At 34.7% G+C, this 24,274-nt stretch overlaps 1 protein-coding gene across 2 annotated transcripts in view; it reads left to right on the forward strand.

Annotated features, from left to right (window-relative positions):
• LOC110024224 (protein DA1-related 1-like) overlaps window positions 1–18,400 on the forward strand; it is a 40,834-nt gene extending 22,434 nt beyond the window's left edge. For both annotated transcript variants that reach the window (XM_020724065.1, XM_020724074.1), the window contains exons 6-13: window positions 4,563–4,683; window positions 4,757–4,840; window positions 12,008–12,127; window positions 12,362–12,574; window positions 12,660–12,722; window positions 13,594–13,712; window positions 14,722–14,780; window positions 18,057–18,400. In XM_020724065.1, coding sequence (XP_020579724.1) covers window positions 4,563–4,683; window positions 4,757–4,840; window positions 12,008–12,127; window positions 12,362–12,574; window positions 12,660–12,722; window positions 13,594–13,712; window positions 14,722–14,780; window positions 18,057–18,385 — 1,108 coding nt within the window. In that variant the 3' untranslated portion in view covers window positions 18,386–18,400. The remainder of the gene's footprint in view (window positions 1–4,562; window positions 4,684–4,756; window positions 4,841–12,007; window positions 12,128–12,361; window positions 12,575–12,659; window positions 12,723–13,593; window positions 13,713–14,721; window positions 14,781–18,056) is intronic.
• Window positions 18,401–24,274: the final 5,874 nt, after the last annotated feature.

The raw sequence follows: 24,274 nt of genomic DNA on the forward strand, positions 1-24,274 counted from the left end.
GAATCATGCCACATATGACTATTGCAAGAAGATTGGGCATATCAAGAATAAATATTGAAAATTTCATGGAAAGCCTACAAACTGGAAACCTAGACATGGAAGGAAAGATTAGGAGAAAAAGTCTAATGATATACCACATTTGAAGGATTGGTCGAACCATTTACTAAGGAGCAGCTTAGAGTATTGAAAAAACTTTTTAGAGGTAACTTAGAGCAGCATGCCAATCTCGTGAGACTCCAAAGTAATATATCCTTTTTCCCATCTTGGTAGTAATGAAAGATTTAAAACTTGGAGCATAGATTCATGAGCCTTTGGTCAAATGACCGGAGACATCAATGTTCTAGTCAACCATCAAGAGAATTCTACATCTAGATTAGTAAGACTTGCAGATGAATCACACTAAAAAATTGCTAGGAAATGGGATGTGGAGCTCTCAGGATATTAACCTTTCTTCTGTTTTATATGTTCTATAGTTGGGTTGTAATTTGATTTCAATCAGTAAACTTACTCATGATGTGAAATGTGTAACTAAATTCTTTTCAAACTCTTGTGAATTTTAGGGTGTAATCAGGGTGATTGGTTGTGTTGGAATGCATCAAGCTTATATTTGCTCGAGGAATGTCTCTCTCTAAACACAACTAATTCCTCCCTTTTCTATTGGCCTATGTTTGTAGAAATCAAGTCTTGTTATTGCATTATAATTTGGGTCATTCTAATTTCAGTTATATCGCTAAGTTGTATCATCATTTATTTATCAATAAAAAATATAGTTTTTATCAATATGAGATTTATTAATTTGCTGAACACACTTGAAATAGTTATTCTTTGACCTAATGCAAACCCTCACACCATTTTGTTATTATCTACATGGATATTTGGGGACCTTCAAAGGGGAAATCCTAAGTGGGGCCATATGATTTGTCTCTTTTGTTGATGATTACATTAGAACCACTTAGGTATTCATAATGAAGGAAAAATCTGAAAGAACCCAAATATTCCATGACTTGAGTCAAACTAATTTCTATTGTAAAATTTAGATCCTCAAAATTGATAATTCAAAGAAATATTTCAACTTTATTCTTGGCTCTTATTTTCAAAAAATGAAATCATTCACTTGAGTTTATGTATTGATATCTCACAACAAAATAGGATAGCTGAGAAGAAACATAGACATCTCCTTGTGTTATCCAGCTCAATTATGTTGTCCTATTAAGTTTTTAAATATTTTTGGGGGGAATCAATTCTTATTGCAACATATCTTATCACTCGAATGCCCAACTGTACTTTACTTCAAAACATTTTCATGTTTTGATGGTTATCTATTCTTACATCAGAGATTTCTTTTATATTATCCCACTTAAAATCTTTAGGTGCATATCATTTTTTCATGTTCATTCACAAACTCATACAAAATTTGATCCTAAATCCATAAAATGTTTTTTTCTTAGGTATGCCAACAACAAAAAAAAATATAAGTACTACTCTTTTGTTGTAAGAAAAAACTACAACTCTATGAATGTCACATTTTTTGAAAATCAATCATACTGCCGTAAATCTGATGTTCAGGGGCAGAGTGCAAATGAATATTAATTTTGAGATGCACTTGATGTTACTTACACAGCCTCACTACCTACTCTTAACCCTTATATCCTAATCAAGGATGCCCAACCAACCCAACTTGAAGTCCAAAACAAATAACTTTGTGTGTACACAAAGAGGAAGAAAAATCTTGAGTTGGTGGAAGACAACTTTGCACTTATATTCACTTAAACCAAAATCAGAGTCTGCATTCACCTAAAATTTCAGGTAAGGAGGAGTCAATTACTCATGAGTTATCTCTTGTCTTTTGATGATGGTGACGAGAAAGCTACATTAGATATCCAATTCAAGAGTATTTAGCTTATGAGAAAGTATCCTCATCCTACAAAATATTTATTTCTAATCTTGATAATACGCAGATTCCTAAATCTATTCAAGAAGCTTTTGAAAAATTTGATGAAGGAGAACAGTTTAAGAGGAGATTCAAACACTTAAACATAATGATACATGAATTCTTACTAAACTCCCTTAGGATAAGAAGCCGCTTTGGTGAATGTGGATGTTCAACATCAAATACAAATATGATGGAAGTATTGAGAGGTTCAAAGTTGGACTTGTTGCAAAATGTTTTACTCAAGCCTATGGAATCGACTATCAGGAGACCTTCGCACCAGTTGCTAAACTTAAATTATGAGAGTTCTCCTTTCAGTAAATACCTAACAAGAAATGGTGATTGTATCAACTTGATATAAAAAATACCTTCTTGAATAAGGATATGGAAGCTGAAATGTATATGGAGATACACCAGGACTTGTGAATGATTCCAACAAATACCTAATATGCAAGCTCGGGAAGTTTCTATACTAGCTTAAACAATCACCAAGGGCATGATTTGAAGTTGGCTAAAACTATGAGATCTAATGGACATTTTTAAAGTCAAATTTATTGTACTTTGTTTGTGAAAGACGCTCAGAGAGGTAAGATTGTTGTACTAATCTTATATACAGATATAATTCTCAGTGGTGATGATGAAAAAGAGTTTCTCAGATCAAGGAAGTGATTGCCATTGAATTTGAAATTAAAAATCTAGGAATCATGAGATATTCTCTAGGTATAGAGCTAATAAGGTCCAAGAAAGACATCATTATATCATAAATAGAATACATCCTCGATCTGCTAGGAGATAGGGATGATTAGTTGTAGGCTTGCTGAATACTCGAAGGAATCTCAACTAGAAGTCAAAAAGAGAGAAAAAAATGTCTCGGTGAAAAAGGAAAGATATCAAATATTGATAGAAAAATTCATCTTCTGGTCACATAAAAGATTAATTATTACATACTCTGTCAGTATTGTGAGCCAACACATGAATAAACTAAATGAAGAGCACTTAAAGATTGTGTACAGAATCATTGGGGAATCCACTGAAAGAAGATCCACCACAGGTTATTATGGTGACATGGAGAAGTAAGAAGCAAGGCAACGGTGCCAAATCAGAGTTTGGGGCACTTGTCTTGGGAATCTGTGAAGGAATCTGGATTCAGAAATTATTAAGGGAATTGGATTGTTACCCCAATAGGCTTATACAAATATTTTGTGATAGTCAGACAACTATCAATATTACCAAGAATTTCGTGCATCATGACAAGACCAAACATATTGAAGTTGACTTACACTTCAACTCTAAAAAAGTTAATGGGGGAATTACACAGCCATGCTACATCTAGATACACCAACAAGTTGATGTCTTCACCAAAGCTCTTCCTTTAAGCACTTTCTCAAAGTTCAATGCCAAGCTTGGTTTCTACAACATATACGACCTAGCTTGAGGGGGAGTGTGAAAATCTGAGAAGACATTGGAGGATTTGATTAGGATAATTTTGCAAACCCTTGATTACTTTATTTATTTCCTATTTTATTTTATTCTATTTTGTGTTCCGGAATTATTTTCTTTCCTAATTTAGGTTAGATATATTTGGTGAGTTTTGTAAATTAGGATGGATTGTTTTCCCTATTTATATGTACCCTACATGTGAATAATAAAGTAGAGAATTATTCCTCTCCCAAATTAGTTTTCTACAGTTACTATAGAGTAGCTTCAAATCAAGATTGAACCATAATTAGATTAAAATTTTCACCTCCTTAAAATGTTATAAATAGAAAGAAAAGAAGTGTAGCAGCGTGTTTGAGGGTAATCAATTTTTGTCGATAAATATAAAAATAGTGTGAAACTAGTGCAATGTTGTATTCGAGAAGTATAAAACTTGCGTGATGTCATGTTGGATAATGCATCCAGGTAGAGATCTTTTGGTATAAATAAGATCTTTGCTTTTATCATCTCTTCATGTAATTCTTGTATTTTTTTCTATTTCTTAAGGCTTCGTTTAGTGGTGATATTGGCTGTATTTGGTTTTGGGGAATAGTGCCTTTTTAACTGCACAATTATGTGGTGGCTTCTAGGTGTTGGATTGGTTTCTTTTCTCTCTTTGGCCATTATATGCAAATCTTAATGTCTTTATGTGATATTTAATCTCTTTGTTATTTTTTTACTGGTTCATTTTATTTGTTTTTTAATTGACACTTTATGTAAAAAAGTAGGTTTTTCCTAACGAGCACTAATTCATTGTAATCTAGTTCGGTTTTCATAGCATGGTGGCTAACTTGAGCATCAGATTCTCTTTTAAGGGAAACAGCCTTTGGGTAGGGTGCTAACATTGTTTTTTAAAACAGGTCGTGTAGACATTAATATTGTATTTTTGTTTGGATTTTTTTTTTAAATTTTCTAAGCCTTCTTTCTTCACAACTCTACGTAACAATTAATTTCAAAGAACATAGCAGTATAGGGGGTTCACATTAACCGGTGAAATATGGTAAATTCTTATGAAGATAGTAGTATTGTTTTTTTTTTCCTTTTCCAGGTTCTGTTATTATTATGCTGCAAGATTATCTTAATGTGACATACATATATATCTGTTTGTGTGTGTGTATTGTATTGTTTAGCTTGTATTCATAGTTTTTTGGTACAGGATTTGTGCAGGATGCAAGAAACAAATCAGTAACGGAAGATTTCTTAGCTGTATGGACTCTGTTTGGCACCCAGAGTGCTTTCGTTGTTATGCTTGCGATCGACCAATAACGGATTATGAGGTATATTTAAATTCAACAAAATAAAAATCCTTCTAAAAACTTTTATTGCAGCTCATGCTCTTTTTTGTTACAGTTTTCCATGTATGAAGATCACCCCTACCACAAGTCATGCTACCGGGAACTCTATCATCCAAAATGTGATGTTTGTAAGCAGTTTGTAAGTCCTCAGCATATCCTACTTCTCATTTTTGAAGAAAAGTAGCTCAATAGACTGCTATAAATAGCATATGCCATTTCTTTGCTTTTATGTATTTGTGATTATAACTAGTACTTAAGTTAACGACACATTTCATGATCATTTACTTTATCCCACTTGTTTGGTTCTATTTTGTAAATTTCATTTTCATCTCATTTATTAAATACTACTTAAGTTGTTTATTTCATGTAAATATTTTCTTACAATGTTCCTAATCTTTCCAGTTTAATTTTATTTCCTCATTTTTTTGGCATCTTCTACTCTCCATTGTAGATGCTTAAAACACCTATTTATTTGTCACCATCCTCAGTTTTATTCCATACTATTCATATATATTTTTTAATATAATCATTTCTCTCTGTTCATGCATTACAGACACATCCATCAAATCATTCTAAGCTTAGTTTGGTTCTTAATAACTTATTTTAGGTCCATTTAATTCTATTTTTTCTAAAATTGATTTTTAACTCTGCTATTCCGGTAGTGCATAACATTTGTAAACACTCCATCGAAATTCTATATTATGTAGCTAGTTTTTTTTTATATTAATCCTAAGCTTTTTTTTTCCTGAAGTTTGTTGTTTTTCTTTTTTCTATACAGGTCTTACCTTTTAGAACTATGAATTTTTGAATATCATGCATTAAGCTACGCAACTTTTAATTTTATTTATAAACAGCTCCATAATTAATATAAAAAATACTGATTTAATGCTAATCCTTGATATAATCTATTGATTTTGAACTTTTGGTTGCTCAACTACTTTTAATGCTAGTTAATATTCTCTCTCTCTCTCTCTCTCTCTCTCTCTCTCTCTCTCTATATATATATATATATATATATATATATATATTGAATAGGTAGGTTAAAGAATTGAAGCTTGAATTCTGGTAATGAGACCAGATAGACACAATTGGAGGTTCTTAACTGTGCAATTGAGACTATCCTTGGAAAACCTTTGCATGTATACTTACCCACAGTTCATTTCTCAAGTTGCAAGGATTTTGATTGAAAGAGATATTATATTACCATATGTAGAAAAAAGTCTGGTTTGACTCTGCTCACAATATTTATTGGCAAAAAATCATTATGGAACAAAAATCTTACTACTGCAGGCACTGCAAGATGTTTGGACACCCGCAAGAGAAATATTTCAGATTACACCCACAGTTGAGAACCAATAGTCAAAAGCAGAAACATATTATTAGTGCACCCCATGTGTCTGAACGCGCTCCCAACAACCTGATGACAACCAACCTGAAGAGGGAATCACCACAAGACAGAAGCTGGTGTCTGCCCTTGGGGTCATTTCTCTTGACCATACTACAATGGATAATATTCGAACAGAAAATCAGGATAGCCACACAGCTCATATTCAGGAAACATCAGATGTAGAGGTGACAATTCACACTTCAAATACACTGAAACTTATCACTGTGGTAATGACTGCCCTTCCTTCTACTGCGGTTCTAACATCTAATCAGACCGAGAATCACATGAGTCAGTCTTTAGATGAAGAATGACTGGTTTACACTTCTCGACGGAAGAAGGCTGGGGGCACACTCCAACTTGGAAACTTAATGGATGATACTTTAGTTACTTCTGGCAATGACACGACTCTTCAGAAATCTTCAAAATTTGTTATCTGGCTCCGCTCCTAAAAATAGAAGAAGAGACATGACTAAACTGACTCGTCCCTAGCTATCTGTTTTCTGCATGTTTTAAATTTTTTTTATATTTATTTAGTCTATCTGTATCTTTTTGTTGAGGTATTACTGTATGAGTAGGGTGCCTCTATTGGGCCCTCTCATACAACATTTATGTATCATTTCTATTTCAATAAAATCAGCCATTGGGCTTGCTTTATATAATACATAGAGGTTGTATGAGAGGACCAAAAAAAGATGTCCTAGCCATACGATACATCAGACACTAGCATCCTAAATAGATGAAACATAAATAAAACAAAAAAAAAAAATTGCAGGAAATAAGCTGCTAGGCACGATCCAGCTTGATCTTGCCTCTGCCTCTGGTTCTAGGAGCGGAGAGATAACAAATTGCTGAGTGTCGTTCCATTACCCGAAGTTACTAGAGTATCATCCATTAAGTTCCCAAGCTTGGGTGTGTCTCCATTCTTCTTTTTCTTTCTAGATGTGTATACCTGCTATTCCTCATCCGAGGACTGGCTCATATGATCGGTGTGGTCAACAGATTGTTGGGCATGTAGGAGAGAATGAGCCCCTAGCTCCTGACTAACAGTAACAACATTCTGATTCTGAAGAGGTGGTAAGCATGTCTCTTCAACACCTGATGCATTCTGGGGATGTGGAGCTTCAACACTATCATGATTATCGGACCCAAGTAAACCGTCTGCCAATATATCAGTCGAAAGAACAGAGACGGTATTGTCGCCGGTAGTGGGAGGGGAAGGTGACATCGTGTCAACCGTTGTTTCAATAGTCTGTGGAATGCACTCAGGAGCGGAGGAGGGACATGTATGAGGTGGGGCAGATCCAGAAGCGTTTTTACTTGAAGGTTTTAAATTCAGATGCAACTGATAACATTGAGAAAGAGAATGTAGAGAATGTCCAAGAGAATGTCCAAGCATACGACAGTGAGTACAATAAAGTGGTATCTGTTCAAGTTCTGCTTGCTTCCAAAATCCCTTATATTGTGTGCCAATCCATATTTCTCCCGAAAAAGGTAAAATAATATCTATTTCTATCAAAATTCTGGCTTCTGAAGGTCGAGTCAAATTCATTGTAGGCGTGTCAGCTTTGAGGGGTTTACCGTATACCATCGCTAAAGCGAAGAGAAGCTCTTGATAAAAAAGGTGGATCTTCAAACCTGAGAAGCGCAGCCAAACATGAATGGTAGGAGGTTCAGTACGAGGGTTAAAATCCACCGTCCATTTTAAAACCTTTATCACCTGGTTTTCTATTCAAAGAACTCTTCTCGCAAACAAATGGGTGTAGTTTTCGTCATTTGATAATTGAATAAGAATGTGACGACCATCCAATTTACCGATCTTCTAACCCCCTTTCAGCTTCATTTGCTCAAAGTCCTTTCGAATTAGCTCAAGTTTAAGGTTTTCATAAAGAAACTTACCTATTAAGAACAGTCAGCAGAGCGCAGCTACGGTGTAGATCTCTGCCTCAGTGAGAAAGATTGCAGGTTTGCCGTTCTTACGGGAAGCTTTTTTGAGAAATCTGGTTTCAATGCCAAGAGCAAAATTGTCGTGGTATCGTTGCAGAAACATATTCGAAAGAGGGGCGGAGACGGTGTTATCATTGGCGAGGGCGGAGATGGTGTTATCATTGGCGAGGGCGGCGACGTAGGAACGTCCTGAAGCCATTTCTTCAGGTCGATCGACATAGATCCGCCACAATCGACGACGCAAACGCGAGATGTCGGCTTCTGTGAGGAGCAAGACGAAGGAGGAAAGAGGAAAAAGCGATGCGGTCTGTCGACTTTGAACAGAGGCGACGAGATGCGATTCGTCGGCTTCGAAAGAGAGAACGAGAAGCGATCTGTCGGCTTTGAACAGAGACGACGAGACACAATCAGCAGTCGACTTCAAAGCTGCGAGCCAACAACGACGGAGAGACGACGTCGGAGTAATGATCTTCGATAAGGGTTGCTAGGGTTCGACATGGGTCGAAACCCTAGCAGAGCCTCTAATGGAGATTTCGGTCGCAATTGATTTTACTGCTGGAAGGAGAGTACCTCGCATCGACTCTGGCTCCGTCGTCTGGCATCTGCGTCTACGTCGACGTAGACGTTCGCAACTCCCTGTTGCGGCTCGCATCGCGATATTGCTCCACTGCTCGCATCATCGTCTTCCTTAATATCGCTACACTGCTTCTGCTCGATATCGCTCCACGACTCTGTCGTTTACAGCTTCGTCGTCTGCGCCCGATTGTTTGGTTTTCTTCTGTTTCAGCGCTGCTCTTGCTTCTGCGCCTGACAACTCTGCCTTTCTGCAATCTTGCAACAGTTTAACACTGACAGCCTTTGATGGAGTTTCCTTTTTCTTTGGTTGAGCGGGACAAAGTCTCCTTTGCCCATGTGGTGGGTAACCCTCAGGTGGAGTCCGCGGTGGTATTCCCCTCAAGTTATAAGGAACCTCGTGAGGGTACAAATAATTGTCCTTTTATTAAGAAGGGAAGTAGGAAAGATGGAAAAGAAGCAATCCTTTTCTCTGAATAAAAAATTTCTACGTTGACGGAAAAATTCAAGTTTGCTCTTATTGGAAAATTTCAGTGTGGACACCCTCTTATGGATGTTATCAGAAATAGAGTTGATGATCTTAAGCTAGTAGACAAGTGAAAAGCGAGACTCATAGATGTGAGACATGTGTTGATCCAACTAACAGTGGCTGAAGACTACACCAGAATTTTCTTCAAGAAATATCTTAATATTGAAGGCAAATCAATGAAATTACTCAAGTGGTCTCCTAATTTAGACCCAAATCATTAAACTCCCACTGTACCGGTATGTTTTAGTTTACCTGGTCTCAAGCTACATTTTTCATCATCAGGTTCTCTACTCTATTGGGGTTATCCTTGGAGATCCTTTGAAACTAGATTTGCATACATTCAACCTAACCAGACCCTCGATGACCAGAATACTTGTGAAAAGATATATTACTTTACCTTATGTTACTGAAGTCTGGCTGGGCACAACCCATAATGGTTATTGACAACAAATCGTCATGGAACACAAACCCCCATATTGTACCCACTGTAAGATGTTTGGTCATATCCTTGCTAAATGCCACAAGCTTCATCCCAATTTGAAATCTAAGGTTTAAGTGAATAAGGATGGGTTTAACCTCACTGCTGTGGACATTTTAGTTCCATCTGAGGAGGATACTACCAGACAGGAGGTGTCTGTTGCCGCTGAGGACCCCCTGACACTGTTGTTACTGTTACTGCGAGTGATGCGGTGCTGACACCTACAAACTCCATAGAAAACAATACTGCTGGACTATTACCTATAAATGATAGTGTTCAGACTGGACTGCAGACTGATAATCAGGAGAGCCTCGTAGCTCCACTTCTTCAAGAAGTATCCGTTGTAGAGACAACTCATACTTCACATATTCTAGAACCTATTGTGGGTACTACTGTTGGTATTCCTTTTGCTTCAGCTCTACCCCATCAGACTGATTCTTCGAAGGAATGACAGGTTTACACTCCCAGGAGGAAGAAGAAGAATGAAGATATACTAGAGTTCAGGAGTCTTATGGATGATACTTTGGTTACTACGGGTAATGGTCAGCACCTTACCAATCTGCTAGCTGGATTCCTACCAAGAACTAGAGCCAGAGGCAAGACTAGATTGGGATGACCCACACTTTTTCAGCGCTCGGGTGGTTTTTGGGTTTTTTTTTATCTATATGTACTCATCTTTTACATTTTTTTTTTGTGTGTTGTACCGTGTGAGTTGGGTGTTTAGGCCCACCCATACAAGCCTATATGTACATTTTTCTTTAATATATCAGCCCTTGGGCTTTTAATATATATATATATATATATATATAATGTGCTATTGCCACATTCTCTTTCTTCTTAATGTGCGCCAAATTAGTTATCAGGTATTCACGCACACTTCCTTAAATTTAATAAAATTATGATTCGTATGTAGATCTTTCTTCTCTGCTCCATATATTTTTTTTATTTTATTGCCTTGGCTTGCAAGTCACTTCTGTAATGGATCTATCAGCATAAATTCAAATTGATCGTTTGATATCAAAATTATTTTTTGAGCCAACATTCTTTCATCATTTCATGTAACTTCATTCTATCACTCTTTAAGTTTGATTTTCTTATAATTAATCTTTCCATTCTTTTTGAATTGAAGTATCCACATGCTTCTTCTTTAACCATTAAGATTGTCATTATCTTTAGGAATTTATTAATAAAAGATATTGGTAACTAAACTACTTCAATATCTCCTACAATTCCCAAATCACAATGAATAGCTCATGCAGACCTAAAGCTTTTCCTTTGCCGTGCCAATTATAGCTTATTTGTTTCATTTATATTTCTTATTACATGCCAATTACAAATCCATTCATACCTCGTCTTTACAGTTGCAATGTCCATTTAAATTACCACCATAAGTATCCTTTCTTCCATATGTATGTGTGTGTAATATAATATTCATCTCCTAACTTTGATTTTCAAACTATTCAAATCTAATTTGAGGAGTATACTCACTTGCCACATTTATAATGCTTTATATTGATTACTTTATCACTAATTTTATTTGCATCAATAATTTTATCTTTCAACTCTCCATTTATTATTATCCCTACACAGTCGTATTATTACATTCCCACCATAAAATAGCTTATTGCGTCCCTTGTCCTATTCGATTTTTCCCCTTTATCATGTTCCTTAATATTTATTTTTCTTTTATATTTCCACCAATTATCTACCCTTCACCTTCAAAATCAAATTTATATGGAAAATGTATCTTAGTTTTTTGACCTTGGGAAATCTTTACTTTTTATAACTATAGATTGGTTAAACTTTTGCATGTTAATTTTGAGTAGCATCTATGTCAACGCTTGCTTTCTTCTTACCACATTCAAGGTGTGGCATTCCCTTTAGCGGTTTTCTACTTCTTAGGAAAATGAAGTTGAAGTGCGCCAATTTTGCGGAATTTCGTTGTACTAGATTTTGGAATGAAGTCTTTCAAGTTCATGATTCCTTGCAGAGATTTCTTGCGAGGAAGGTATTTATTGTCTTTTAGTTTGTACTATTATGGTCTGTGATTAAATCGCTATTAGCAGACATCAACATGGATTATTGTGTGTATCAAGCTTAATTATTTGTAAGAAATTAAATCGTGGATAACAAAATGATTTCCATGTACATGCTTCCACAGTTCTGATTTTTCTGTATAACTTTGTAGAAGCTAGATTTTTTACTGAATCTACAATAGAAAACCTTGCAACATATTTAAAACGCTGTCATAATTTGGGGTGAGTGAGTTTAGTGTTGCCTCAATTTTTTTTTTCTTAATATGAATTTTTTTGAACGCCTGCATGAATTAAAAGAAATTCTTCTTCCTAAATTCAACTGATTGATGATAAATTTCTTAAACATTTTTCATTTACAGATTCCAACTAACATGAATGGACTCATTGAATACCGTGCACACCCTTTTTGGATGCAAAAGTATTGTCCTTCACATGAAGATGATGGTACTCCAAGATGCTGTAGTTGTGAAAGGATGGAGGTCAGTGTTTTTGGCATTGGCATGCATATTTCAAAGTTTTAGAAGTTGACTTCCATAACTTATAATTCTTTTTGTTTGTTTGTAATATCTGGTGGAGAATCTAATTTGAATTGTTGACCATGTGATTGTACTATTGCTTCTGAGCCATTGTCGTTTAATAATTGCAGCAACAACGCATTTACTTTTTCGTAACCTTAATAATGTTCTTTCCAATCTTTTTAAATTTGATTTCAGCCCAGAGATGCAAAATATGTAACTTTAGATGATGGGAGGAAGCTTTGCCTGGAATGTTTGGATTCTGCGATAATGGATACCCATGAGTGCCAACCTCTATATCTTGATATTCAAGAGTTTTACGAGGGTTTAAACATGAAAGTTGTTCAGCAGATTCCGTTACTTTTAGTCGAGAGGCAAGCACTAAATGAGGCCATGGAAGGAGAGAAGAAAGTAAGAAACCTTCATTTTTTTTATTCGTTCTGTAATTAGCTTAGAAAAATTGAGATTAATTATAAAAAATATATCTTGTTTCTAGGGGCACCATCACCTTCCTGAAACCAGAGGTCTCTGCCTATCGGAAGAGCAGATAGTCAGTACAGTAAGTTTTACTTAAGTTTTACTTTGCTGCTGTTTGACTCTTTTTTAGTGAAAGTGTAATTTATATGTTGCTGCAATTTGTCAATCATTATTTATTGGTTTAGCATAGTAGTATGTACAGATTGGCCAATATCTTGATAGAAATTAATTTGGTTAAACTGACTTCTTATTAAGAGCAATCATAAGTTTTCAAGAAGGGGCTGTGAATTTCGATGAATAGATATTAGCTTTATTCATAGAGACATTTACTGACATACCACCCTATTGCTATGTTTTTACATATCTAACACCTAAACTTTGCTTTTTACATTTACGCCACCCAAATCTTCCCTATCACATGAAAATTACCATTATTTTAACTTATAAAAAGTGATATTCACCTTTTCATACACAACTAAGGTGGTATGTATGTAAAAATTGAAGTTTAGGTGTCAGATATGTGAATACATTGGAATTGAGTGGTCTGTATGTAAATCTTCTTTATTTATATGTTGTTTTTTTTTTGAGTATTGTATGCTTCATGCAGTTTTATTATATTAGAAGATACCAAGGTTATCTAGATTGTAGTTGTATGTTAGATAGCCCGGGCATTTAGATGTTGTTGCCTGTTAAGTAAAATGGGACTGAAATGTTATTTAGATCTTTCTAGAGATGTCAAAAATTAAACTTACTTAAATCTGCTAATAATAAACCATATGTTAGGAGATCAAACGTTCCCTAAATCAAATAACATTACTCAAATCATTAGGAAACTAAAGTCGAATAGTACTCTTAATTGGCCTCACTTTTTAAAATGTATACATTTTTTGCAATAATGAATTTTACTTGCCTTATATGAATTTTCACTCGCTGACATGGAGATCCTCACCCAGATATTGCGGAGACCTAGGTTTGGCCCAGGATTCAGAATCATTGAAATGATGACAGAGCCGTACAGGCTCACTCGACACAGTGAAGTAACAGCAATTCTTGTTCTTTATGGGCTACCAAGGTACTTTCTTCATTTCATTTATGAAGTTTTAAACCTGTAATAATTATAATGTTGTTCTTTGCCTTTTCCTGTTCAAGGTACTGTCTGCTTTATGTTTGTTGCACACTAAAAAATTCTCAACCATAGAAACATCTTAAGCCTTAGCTAAGTATAATTTTCTAGCACACACATAGATAGAAAAAAGAGAATCAAATTTTTTATGTGGAAAAACCATGAAAATGGGAAAAAACTACCAAGAGTGGGGTAGAAGAAGAGAAGAGAAGAGCAAGCTAACAACTAAAGTATTTCTGGCGAAAAATAGTGCAGGTAAATGGCCAGCCGCAGTTATTGACCAATAAAAATGATTGTAGCCCCCGCTACAACTGTTGTAGCTACCAACTATAGTTGTAGCCAAACTACAACTATATAACTGTGATTGTTAGTTTTTATAATCTTATCTTCTCTAATTTAGAAGAAGAGTGAATCTCTATACTTTTAATTTTTCAGTGGATTACTTTGGTTAGTCCAGATCATGTAATTTTTTCCTTTTCTAGAATTCTTTCACATAAAAAAAATTGATTCTATTATGTTTCTACCTGTGTTTGTGTTGGAAAATTATACTGGGCTATGACTTTAGATTCTTTGAGCACTTTATAGTACGCCATAATGTTCAATTTTGTATATTCAAATAACAATCATGATCATTCTTTATTGATATAATTTATCTTTAACTTCCCTATGCAATTTAGGTATCGTTCAAATATAATTAATTAGTGATTGGATTTACTTAAAAAATGTTAACAGATCTGTTTTATTCATTGACAAAGTCATTGCCCAATTTTAATGAAACATTAGAAGACAATTTTATCAGATTATTACCATGCCTCGACATTCCCCCTTACAAATACAAAGTATCAATTCATTATCGATTAAATAATAATAAGATCCGAGATGATCAATGAACCGTTTTTTTAAATTCTATTTCTTATGATAATAAGATCTGAGATGATCGCACCATTCTTTTTTTTAGATTGCTAACAGGATCGATCATCGCACATGAAATGATGCATGCTTGGATGCGACTCAAAGGTACTTTCTTTTATTTTTCATCAATGTGGTCTTGTTCTGTTGTGATGGGCATTAATCACCTCAAAAAATTACTTTTATTTTGATTAGCATTCATTTTGCACCAATATGTATTCATTTTTTTAACCTTTTAAACACACGAAGAGCAAATTTTTTTTTTTTAATTTTAAAATCATTATACTTTGTATTAAAAAAACCTGAGCTTTTGAGGGACTTAAGGCTTGCACCAAGCTATACCATGTTAGCTTGGAAATATGAGATTGAGGAGGTTCGGCATAATGTGGCAATGATAGGGGTAGGTGTAGTGGTGAAGAATTTGGTGCAGTGGGGAGGATGAAATTTTTGTTGGACCCGCACAAAGGGGCTTCTATGGATGAGGTGGGAACTAATAGAGGAGGAGGTAAATAAGATGTAGGGGAAGATGTGAGAGTATTGGATGATGAGGTTTGATGATATGGAAATATGTTTTTATCAAATTTTTCATGTCTAGTTATGTAAATTTTCTGGAATTGAGGATCGAGACATATGTAGCCTTTTTGAGTGGTGGCATAACCTAGAAAAACATATTGTTTTGGCAAGGGGGAGAGTTTGTGTTTAAAATAGGGATGCGGCCAGGCAAAGCATTGACGTCCAAAGACTTTGAGATGATTGTAAGTTGGGGGTTTACCATGAAAGCATTCATACGGAGATTTAGATTAAGTGTTTTTGGATGGTAACCGATTTATTAAGTACATGCAGTGAGAAGAGTGTCAGTCCATAATGAATGAGGTAAGGAGGCCTCATGCAGAAGAGTACAAGTAGTTTCGAGAAGTTGAAAATGTTTAGGTTCATCGACACTATTCTGTTAAGGAGTATACGGGCAAGTATATTGATGAGAAATACCATATTGTTTGAGGAAATTGTGAAAGTTATAATTATACTAACTAACCAATCAATTCTTAGAATTTTAATGTGAGTGTTAAATTGATTTTCAACAAATTGTTTGAACTCAATGAATTTTGCCAAAGTATCATTTTTATTTTTGAGTAAATAAATCCAAAAAAATGGAGAGTAATCATCTACAAATATCACATATTATTTGAATGATTGTAAAGAAGAGATTGGGGATGGACCCCATACATCAAAATGTATAATGGTAGAGGATGAGAAACTCGAGAGGTAGAAACTGAGAATGGAAACTTGTGAGTTCCATGTGACATGAAGTGCATCTGGTTAGTTGAAATGGTGTAAAGATGGAATACAACTCGTAAAGTGATTGTTGAACTTGATGGCTGGGATGGCCAAGACGTTTATTCTAGAGGTTTGGTACTTGTTGAACTGTGAGGAGGGCCAAAGATCTTGTGGAAGGAGTATCCAATGGGATAGAGTCCTTGCATACATGATCCTTCAAGAATGGTTTTGCGAGTCTGTAAATCCTAAATAGCATATTCATTAGCAGTAAAAATAATAGTACAAGAATTATAAGTAAGTTTGTGAACAGATAAAAGATTACAAGCTAAATTAGGAATGTTGTGAATGTTGGTAAGTAATAACTTATATGTCGAGGTAGTTAGCATGCCAGGACCGCTGTTAGCAATTGAGAGTTGTTGTCCATTGTCATTTGTGATAGAGCTGTCCCCGATATAGTGTTGTGGTCGGGAGATGTGAGTTGAGTTAGATGTGAGATGCTTAGAAGCGCTGCTGCCAGAATACCAGGAATTTTTTGACGAGGAGCTGAAATCAGTGATGAGAGCCATGGGTGATTGATGATTTTAGTCATGATGTTGCCAACACTTGACAATAGAGTGACTTGGCTTATTACAGATCTGACAAATAATCTTGTATCGATTTGAAAAGGTGGTTGAGAGACTGGGACAGCAGCCAAAGTGTTGTTGGACCGAGAATTACTGTCGCGGTTGGAGGTGGGAGTGGGCTGCCTAAATTTGCCATGATTGCGAGTGGATATGAGGGCCGCAGAATTCTCAAAGTCATTGGCCATTTCTTGTGCAAGTTTGAGTTCTTTGCTACACAAAAGAATAAAAAGATCATCTAGGTTGAGAGGTTGGAGATTGGTACGGATAACAGTCTTGAAGGCATGGTAAGTGGAAGGAAGGTCGTTTAAGGTATAGAGAATAATGCCTTTGCGTTTTATGACCACACTGGTGGCAGCTAACGTATCTACTCACTGTTTGATGTCCTAAAGATATTATCATTGTCTTGCCTTTCATCTTGAGGTGATGAAGCTCGTTCTTGATTTGAGGTATGCGCAACCAATTGGTTGATTGATGATGACGATCAAGAGTATTCCAAATAGCTGCACATGTGTCAAGATTGAAAACATAAGGAAGAATTGAAGGGATATAATTGAATAGAGAGCAGCGACAAGATTTTGGTCAATTGTCACCCATTGAGTGTTATCAGGATTTGCGATCTGGAAGTATCAAGTAATGAAGGAAGATGGTTGATAATTTTTGGTCAAAAAACCGTCATACCCATTGGCTTTGAATAATTTCAGCAGTTGAGATTTCCATGTGATGTGGTTTTCAATAGTTAAAGGGGTAGAAGTGCTATTCTTGATGTGAGTGATAAGGAATTTAAGTTGGGTAGGAATGGGCCGGTCACAAAGTAGAGAATTGGAAGTGATCGAAGGAGAAGCGATGTTGGCAGAAGAGTTGAAGACGGAATTCTTATTGCCGGAGTCAAGAAATTATAAAAGAAGAAGAGATGCAAGAGAAGCAGATTGAAGAAAAAAAAGGACTGAGCAGAGAATTCAAAGGCTTAAGGAAATATTTGGTTGAAGAGGACATTAAAGAACATGTTAATTCGTGTTTAGAACAAATTCAGAGGCTTGATGAAGAACTGAGCAGAAAGGCAATGATGGGTTTCTTGGACAAGAGTTGAAATAATGTCTGGAGTCAATGAAATGCGAATTTCTGCTGTGAGTAGCAGCACACGCAGGAATGAAGGCTTCCGTACATAAGGGGGAGAAGAAATGCCGTGAGGCAATGAAGCTTTGATACCAAGAAAGACATTTGAGGCTTCTTGGAATCGTAAATCGGAAACCAGAATACAGAGAGAGGATAGAAGAGAGGAGGAAAAGAATAAGACACAGGAATGAAATAGAAGAACCAATCTTATTATATTCAGCGCGGGCGCCCCCACACACACACACATGCACAGTGAAATCAGATGAAAGCCTAAGGAATAAGATAACATAAACTAAATACAGATAATGCTAGCAGCTATATGTGTGCTTGTATTGCATCTAAAACCTAAAAATTTGGATTTTTTCAATTACAGGTTATCGAAGCCTCCGTCCAGACGTGGAAGAGGGCATTTGTCAGGTTCTGGCTCACATGTGGCTTGACTCCGAGATCATGTCAGGCTCAGGCAGCAACGCTCCATCTTCTTCCTCATCTTCATCTTCATCTTCATCGGCACCATCATCCAAAAAAGGCACAAGATCACAATTTGAGAGAAAGCTCGGAGAATTCTTCAAACACCAGATCGAATCGGATTCTTCCCCTGCTTATGGAGATGGTTTTCGTGCTGGTAATGAAGCAGTGCTCAAGTATGGTCTCAGAAGTACTCTGGATCATATTAAGTTGACAGCAAGCTTCCCATTATAGAAAAAAAAAAAAAAAGAAACCAAAGGGAGAGAAAACCTACTAGGAACTACTTATAAACATTTATGCGAGAATTCCTCCTTATCATTTGTTATCAGTATATATCAAGCATGAAAACTGATGCATACAAATCTCAATTGCATACGACCAGACATTAAATTACCTATATATATATAGATATGATGAAGGTAATAAATTGAGTACAAGAAAGTGGAGATTTGTATTTAATATTTAGGTGTATATTGTATGGTTAATATAGTGCTTGTCATCATTTTCTCTGTATTGTAGAAGGTGTATGAACATATTATATGTATGAAATATATTTACAAATATTGTGCAAGCCGTTGTTGATCGATGATTTAATTTTATGTTTGGCTTACTATTATGAAGTTGGATATTTACATGCTTCTTTTACTTATTCTATCATTCTTATCCGAACCTTTTTGTATTTTGACTGCATTTTTTATCTAATTCTTGATATAAAGGTGCTATAGTGTTTGAAACTAGATTATTTCTAACTAAAATAAAATAATAATAATAATAATGAAGTGATGGTAAATAGTCTTTATTGCTATGTTTTTGTTTGTTTACATTTATGATTGTAATCACTTTGCTTTTGGGGTAATGATTATTGATATTATCTGAAAGTTTATTTGATATATTTTAATTAAAAATCTTTAGGCTTATGATTATTATTTTATTATAGAGGATGGATATGAGGCTAATTAAGCCCAAATTAAATTATGAATAGATAAAAAATTCATGACATTATTTGAGAAATCAAATAATATCTAAATTGCATTTTATAATAGTCAAAATGAACCTTTCAATGAATGGAGCTTAAATGAGTAATACATTAAGTTTTGATGTTATTAAGATGATTAAATGCTTAAAAAATGTTTTATGATCAAGTAAATTGATATAAGCCGCTCAAAGAAGTGTGTGAAGATTTTGGTTAAAATTATCAAAATGTCACTTTAAATATTATAAATAAATCCCATTTTCACTTGAAGGGGATAAGAAATGGGAGGGGCAGTGAGTGGAACTTAGATTTGGACTTGAATTTGGAGTTGGAAAGAGCTCTACTTGATGGTCACTTTTACGATCGCTATTGTTTGATCACAGTCATCTAAATTCCCTTGCCCCACCACAAACACTTCACTGTTTCCGCCCATCATTTTTGCATGAATAACATCGCTTGCTTGATCACAATCGCCTAACACCATCGCTAGACAACAACAATAGCCTAGCTAATGATAACTGACTATAATTGCTTGACCAATGTCACTTAATCATAGTCGATTGGCTACCATTGATTGGCTATAGCTGATAGGCTATCAATATTTGACCATCATCTCTCAAATACATTTTAGTTATTATCTTTGTTTGATTACATTCACTTGATTAATATTGCTTAACCATAGGTGTCTGATTGCCATCACTTGATTATAATTGGCTAATTATTGTTCCCTGTCAAAATTCATGGCTAATCTTGTGCATGTATAAATTTGGCCACCATCTTTTGACTAGTTACTAAACTAGACGATGTTAGTCTCTAAAATTGTCAAACCGTCATCTTCTGACTAACACCACTTGATGTAACTCCCTTAACTAACGTCTCCTAACCACATTCACATGGTTACTCTTATTCAACTAAAATGTCTAACCACAATCTCTTGATTACCATGTTTGATCATAATTACCTAATTAACATTTTCAATCACAAGTGCCCTACTATTTCTTTTTTTTTTTAACTCATACACACATACTCGAATTTGCTAGACTTTGAATACAAGACATTATCGTTGGAGACAAAGCACCTAACCATTTGATCAAATGGCTTACATGTTGTTCGGTTACCCTTGCCCAACCATAATTCCCTAAATAATATGTTCTATCACAATTGTTTAAATATGATCATCTAATCATCATTATTCAATCATATTTGTCTGACTAATGTCAACCAATTATAGTTACCCAGCTACTATCATCCGACCATAGTCATCTGATTTTCATTATTCGAGTACAATCATTCAACTATAGTCGCTAAAGTATAATCACTTGACCATAATTATCTGGATACAAACATCAAACCAAAGTCACCATATTAGCATCACATATAACAATTATTGGACTACTATAATCTAACTGCAATTACTTAACTATTATTACCTGACAATAGCTGCTTAATTATCATTGCTTGATTATCATCACTTATATATAATTTTTTGACTGTCATCAACCAAGCATCATCATTTGACAAATATCTCCTCACCACCATTAACATACTTCATCATATGCCATCACTAATAAAGTTAGCATAGGTGATTGCTTATAAAGCTGATGCATGCCATTTACACTAGTATTGACACTTATTGACTTTAACGTTTGTTATTAATATCAAGACTAACATAAACCATCAATATGAATGATTTTTCAATCAAGTTTATCATATGAAATCACCATTAGTGTCAATTCACATTCTCAAAATCAAAACTAATTCACCATAACTTTACCAATTATCATTGCCAATTAAGTTGATGCATATTACAAGCACCATGCACCCAATTATCAATATTTACAAACAACTGAATCACAACTATAATTGAGTATGTCATCCCCTTCATTACCTTACACTCATCCATGTTAACCCTAATGGTAACTATTTCTCTCAAAACGTTCTCTAAAATTGAGAGATTTTATAATAAAATTTGAAGCGAACTTCAAATTTTGCGTGCATTTTCTAGTTAAATTTGTTCTCCTTGGGCAATGTCACAACCAAGATCTAAAAAGGACAGTAATGGCCTAAAAATAAGTACATTCATGGGACGAAAAAACAAAAGAAAATTGCATGTAAAGAAAAAGCACGTCATAAATTATGACTTTTACAAAAATATCAAAACATTCATCATCACTTCAGCATAAAAATTATCTTAATCATCTCAAAAGTCATTCATGGCTTTCAAACTCCCTCCTAACTTCAGCTTATAGGCCGACAATGACTTTACATTGATGTCTTCTTTGATTTTCAAAGACGTTAATGCCCACCTCAATACTAACTTTTGATTTGGTATAATCAGCCTTTTGACTTTGGGTGAAGGTTAGTACAGTTGTCCAGCTCGGCTTGATCCCTTTTTCCTAACCTTTTGAAGTCATCACTTGTCTGATTTCAATGCCTTCAGTTTCACTATCATTGATCTTTAATAACTATAGGGAATATTCAATTATGCATCAAGCTCCATCTTTGATAGTATTTTAAATGTATACTAATCAAATCATTTTTACTTGGTTTTAATCATCCTATGATTTTTTTCTTGTTTTTTTGGGTTTTAATTAGGGGTGCTTATTGTTTAGGTTCCCCAAAATATTCGTAGAAGCAAAATCTATTTATAAATTTTAGGTTATGATGTCCTGATTGATTAGACTAGAAATTAAATCCTATCATTAGATTGTTGAAGGGATCCCTCTGATCGATCAATATGTTGATGATCTTATAGATTTGGTGATATAATAATTAAGTGATCTTGAGCATGTCAAATTTTTCTCGCCAAGGAACTTAATCTACTAAACCACAAGATTTAAGGGATGTTAAACCTTTTTAGTGATCTTAAATTTTAAAAAAAATTTCAAAGTATTTTGTTTGTCCATTTGAAAACAACAAAAATTAAGCTCTAATTACATTTATAAAACTCAAAATAGTTGAAAAAAAAAATGTTAGGAAGGTCTCAATCAGATGAGCCTCTAATCATGCACAACAATAAGTGAGTTGAGCTCGATGAGCTGATAAGCTAAACTCAAAATAGCGCCAAAGCAATTTGATAGTTCTAACGCCGTCTTATTGAAGAAAATATAAATATTTTGGATAATTAGATGCATAGATAGAGTAGGCTTGGATACTGAGAATCTGATGAATTATTGTGCGTCGCGATTAACCATTGAGAATTTGATAAAAATTGAGAATTTGATAGCACTTGAAAAGTGATGAATTACATAGCACCTGAAAGTGATGAATTATTGTGCGTCGCGATCAACCATTGAGAATTTGATAAAAATTATAAAATTATGGATTGGGGTTTTATCATGAATTTTGATATTTGAATGAAAATTTCAAAAAAAAAAAAAAATCAAATCATTGAGAACTTCAAATCATTGAGAACTTAACATTGAGAACTTAATAAAAATGAAAAATATGGATTGGGGTATTATCAAGAATTTTGATATTTGAGTGAGAACTTGGAAAAAAAAAAAGGGGGATGAAAGAGGGTGCTAGATTTGTAGATAGCAATAGTTTGGGTGCTATGTTTATAAGAAAATCTTATAAAATATACTCAAAACATATTAAAATTTAAGGCTTTTTCTATAAATCATTAAAAATATTTAGAAATTTACCATTGTATATTGTATATCAAACAATTTCTTATTATTAATATCATAATTGTTCATTTTATTATAACATAAATTTGAATTAATATTGATACGCCTACAAAAAATCTCTGTCATCCAGCATGTATGTCGAGGCATGACAAGTTCTCGAGAACTTTTTATGCAAGTTATACTCAAATTTTGAAAAAAATTCATCCAAAAGACCAATTTCAACAAACTTTCAGTCAAACTAACTGACTTAATGAGAAGAAACCAATAGTATCAAAATTGGTCAAATTCGAGTCAAAGCAAGCTTAGATTAACCCGTTACACCGCTTTTAAAAGTTTTTTAGATGCATTTCTAAGGTCAAACAGATGTCAAATTTGGCGAGTTCATAGTCGAATCGAACGTCTCGACAAGACGAATCCAATGAGCCTAAAATCGCTCAATTCCAACATCATTAAGGCAATCAAATGTCTATCAAACACTATCTGATCGAGGGAAGTCCTATAAGCGGTCTAATTTTAGTGGCTCATATTTCTTTGTTAATTGTACAAAAAAATTTATAAATAAAGCCTTCACCCTTTCATGAGGGAGAAAATATTACATTTGGACTCCCGATATAATTTGCGTCCAGAGTTCAATGGTGGGGCGACACATGTCAAGTGAGCCCCACCGCAATACAATGACATTGACCAATATTAAGAACGGTGGGGCTCACTTGACACGTGGTGCCCCACCATTGGACTCCGAATGCATCCGAGTCCCTATGTAATATTTTTTCTTCATGAGGAGGGAGGAGAACTAGAAGCTTGAGGAAAAGCTTGAAGTTTTGAGAAGCAGTTGAGGTCCAGCATCACTCCAACTGCTATCGACCACAATCGACCATAGTCGACCAACACCAATCACCGTCAACCGCCATCTGTCGGCCACCACCAATCGCTATTAGTCTCCTTTTGTTCCATGCTACAAGTTCATCCGCATGTCTGCATTGTAACTTGGGACTTGGGAGACCTTATAACCCTCTCCCGTCTATGAGACAATTGACTGTATATGTAATATCTAGTTTATAGTGAATTTCTTGATTCGGCTCAGGTCCCGTGCTTTTTTCCTTTCACGAGTTTTTCATGCAAAAACTTATTGTGTTTTTACTAGCTATTTTCTTTCAACTGTATTGAATTCTCATGCAATGTTAATATGACAATCCATTACTCTTACGGGTTACAAATTTTTTAGTACATCAAATATTATTTTCTCCCTTTTCCAGTAAATATTTTCTCTCTTTTCCAATAAAGAAGCTCACACATCAACGAAATCCTACCTATAGAATAAAGCCCGATTGGGTGGCTCCCTTCACACCCCTACTTATGATTAACAACTTTTATTCTCCATCAAAGAGAAGCTTATGCTAAAAAAAAAACAGAAAGCTAAAAATAGTATTTTAAATAATATAATTCAGTACGAATTATACATTAATTAGCTAATAAATAATACTGAAAAATAGTAAACAAAATACTGATATATTCGGT

Source organism: Phalaenopsis equestris, unplaced genomic scaffold (assembly GCF_001263595.1).
Source record: "Phalaenopsis equestris unplaced genomic scaffold, ASM126359v1 Scaffold000002, whole genome shotgun sequence".
NCBI lineage: Eukaryota > Viridiplantae > Streptophyta > Magnoliopsida > Asparagales > Orchidaceae > Phalaenopsis > Phalaenopsis equestris.